Here is a 2,942-nt window from a genome sequence, read left to right as displayed (position 1 = left end):
TGTGCCTTTGCTTTTCTAATCTTGCCTCTGCACTCCTGTGTTATTTGCCTATATTCATCCTTCGTGATCTGACCTAGTTTCCATTTTTTATATGACGCCTTTTTATTTTGTAGGTCACGCAAGAGCTCAAGGGTAAGCCAAGGTGGTCTTTTGCCACATCTTCTATCTTTCCTAACCATCGGAATAACTTGCTTTTGGGCCCTTAATAGCGTCCCTTTGAAAAACTGCCAACTTTCCTCAGTTGTTTTTCCCCTCAGTCTTGATTCCCATGGGACCTTGCCTATCAGCTCTCTGAGCTTACCAAAATCCACTTTCCTGAAATCCATTGTCTCTATTCTGCTGTACTCCCTTCTACCCTTCCTTAGAATTGCAAATTCTATGATTTCATGATCACTTTCACCCAAGCTTCCTTCTACTTTCAAATTCTCAACAAGTTCCTCCCTATTGGTTAAAATCAAGTCTAGAACAGCTTCCCCCCTAGTAGCTTTTTCAACTTTCTGAAATAAAAAGTTGTCCGCAATGCAGTCCAGGAACTTATTGGATAGTCTGTGCCCCGCAGTGTTATTTTCCCAACATATATCTGGATAGTTGAAGTCCCCCATCACCACCAAATCTTGGGCTTTGGATGATTTTGTTAGTTGTTTGAAAAAAGCCTCATCCACCTCTTCCGCCTGATTAGGTGGCCTGTAGTAGACTCCCAGCACGACATCACCTGTGTTTTTTAACCATTTTAGCCTAACCCAGAGACTCTCCACCCTTCCGTCTCCTATGTCCATCTCCACCTCAGTCCAAGTGTGTACATTTTTAATATATAAGGCAACACCTCCTCCCTTTTTCCCCTGTCTATCCTTCCTGAGCAAACTATACCCATCCACACCAACATTCCAGTCATGTGTATTATCCCACCAAGTTTCAGTAATGCCAATAATGTCATAGTTGTATTTATTTATTAGCACTTCCAGTTCTTCCTGCTTATTACCCATACTTCTTGCATTTGTATAAAGGCATCTAAGATACTGGTTTGATCTTGCCTCCCAGCTTTGCCCTGACCCTCCTTCCTCTCTGCCATTATAGCCCATGCTCCCTCCTGTTTCCAACCCATCTCCCAGGTCTTGTTCCCCACTTACCTGTGGGCTTTGCTCACCTGTCCCTGTCGAACCTAGTTTAAAGCCCTCCTTACTAGGTTAGCCAGTCTGTGCACAAATAAGGCCTTTCCCCTCTTCGAAAGGTGAATGCCATCTGTTCCTAGCAGTCCTTCCTCAAATAGCATCCCGTGGTTGAGGAAGCCAAAGCCCTCCTGGCGACACCATCTTCGCAGCCAGGCATTCACCTCCACGATGCATCTGTCTCTGCCTGGACCCCTACCTTCAACAGGAAGAATCGAAGAGAATACCACCTGCGCTCCAAACTCCTTAACCCATACTTCCAGAGCCCTGTAGTCACTCTTGATCTGCTCAGCGTCACACCTTGCAGTATCATTTGTGCCCACATGGATGAGTAGCATGGGATAGTAGTCAGAAGGCCGGATAATCCTCGACAAAGCCTCTGTAACATCTCGGATACGGGCCCCTGGTAGGCAGCATACCTCCGGGGATGAACGGTCAGGGCGACAGATGGGTGTCTCCGTCCCCCTCAGCAGAGAGTCTCCAACCACCACTACCCTACGTTTCTTATCAGTGGTGGCAGCAGACCTCCCAGCCTTAGGGGTACGAGGCTTCACCCCCTTAACTGCTGGGGGTGATTTCTTCTCTCCTGTATCAAGAAGAGCATAATGGTTATCTTTTACCACAACAGGAGGGTTCGCAGCAGTGGTGGAGCACTGCCTGCTGCTAGAAGTAACCAGCTGGCTGTGTCCACCCTGAGCCTCCTCCTCCACTGGTGTGTCAGATACACCTTGAGGCATCTCCTCCTCCACTGGAGTGTCAGTAGTCCTGTCAACTGGGACAGGACCGTCAGCTGTCTCCACATGGATACTGTCCAGGAATTGCTCATGGACATGGATGTTCCTCAGCCTGGCCACCTCCTCCTGTAGCTCTCCCACCTGCTGCCTGAGAGATTCCACCAGTAGGCACCTTTCACATTGGATGCCACCCCCAGCCTGGATATCAGTAAGTGGAAATTGCAAATTACAGTCTTTGCAAGCCCACACCAGAATCTGGGTAAAAGCATCCATGCTTTGGTGCTCTGTCTGGCTATAGGCGCAGGTGGAGGAGACAGAAGCAGTGCTGGCACAGGTGTTGCGGGTCCTCCTCACCATTGTAGGCCTCCCTCTGTCAAACTGTCTCAAATTCCCGTCTATAGCTCCCTGTACGCTCCTCTCTGCTGTAAACAGAAAGGTTTTCAATGTGGCTCGGGTTATGGGTTCAGGGGACCAATGGGTCACAGATCAGACCAACAAGGGACCCCCCCTCCCTTCCTACTCCCCTTCCAAACTCCCTTGCAAAACTCCCTGTTAGCAGCTCCTGTTCACTAAGCTCCCTGGTCGCTTGTGCGCAGCTTTATAAAGCCCTGGCCTGAGTGAATGCCCCTGTCATAAACAGATAGCTAAGGGTTAATGTCTCTTTCACCTGAAGCACCTGACCAGAGGACCAATCAGGAAACCGGATTTTTTCAACTTTGGGTGGAGGGAACTGAGTGTCTAAGTCTTTTGTGAGCCTGCCTGCTTTCTCTGAGCTTTGGAGAAGTAGTTCTACTTTCTAATTTTCTGTTTCTAAGTGTAAGGACAAAGAGATCAGATAGTAAGTTCTATGGTTTCTTTTCTTTGGTATTTGCATGAATATAAGTGCTGGAGTGCTTTGATTTGTATTCTTTTTGAATAAGGCTGTTTATTCAATATTCTTTTAAGCAATTGACCCTGTGTTGTATCATCTTAATACAGAGAGAACATTCGGATGTATTTTTCTTTCTTTTTATATAAAGCTTTCTTTTAAGACCTGTTGGAG

The 2,942-nt window shown here is 47.1% G+C and overlaps 1 protein-coding gene across 1 annotated transcript; it reads right to left on the bottom strand.

Moving 5' to 3' along the window:
• Positions 1–318: 318 nt before the first annotated feature.
• Positions 319–2,192, bottom strand: LOC127031295 (uncharacterized). The gene is made up of 2 exons (XM_050918044.1): positions 1,586–2,192; positions 319–1,365 (listed from the first exon to the last, which is right to left on the bottom strand). Exons 1-2 carry the CDS (start codon positions 2,171–2,173, stop codon positions 1,327–1,329), a joined length of 627 nt encoding a protein of 208 aa, XP_050774001.1. The 5' UTR covers positions 2,174–2,192; the 3' UTR covers positions 319–1,326.
• Between the last annotated feature and the right edge of the window lie 750 nt (positions 2,193–2,942).

This window comes from Gopherus flavomarginatus, chromosome 11, assembly GCF_025201925.1.
Source record: "Gopherus flavomarginatus isolate rGopFla2 chromosome 11, rGopFla2.mat.asm, whole genome shotgun sequence".
NCBI classification, from domain to species: Eukaryota; Metazoa; Chordata; order Testudines; family Testudinidae; genus Gopherus; species Gopherus flavomarginatus.
This window is presented reverse-complemented; position numbering and strand designations above follow the sequence as displayed.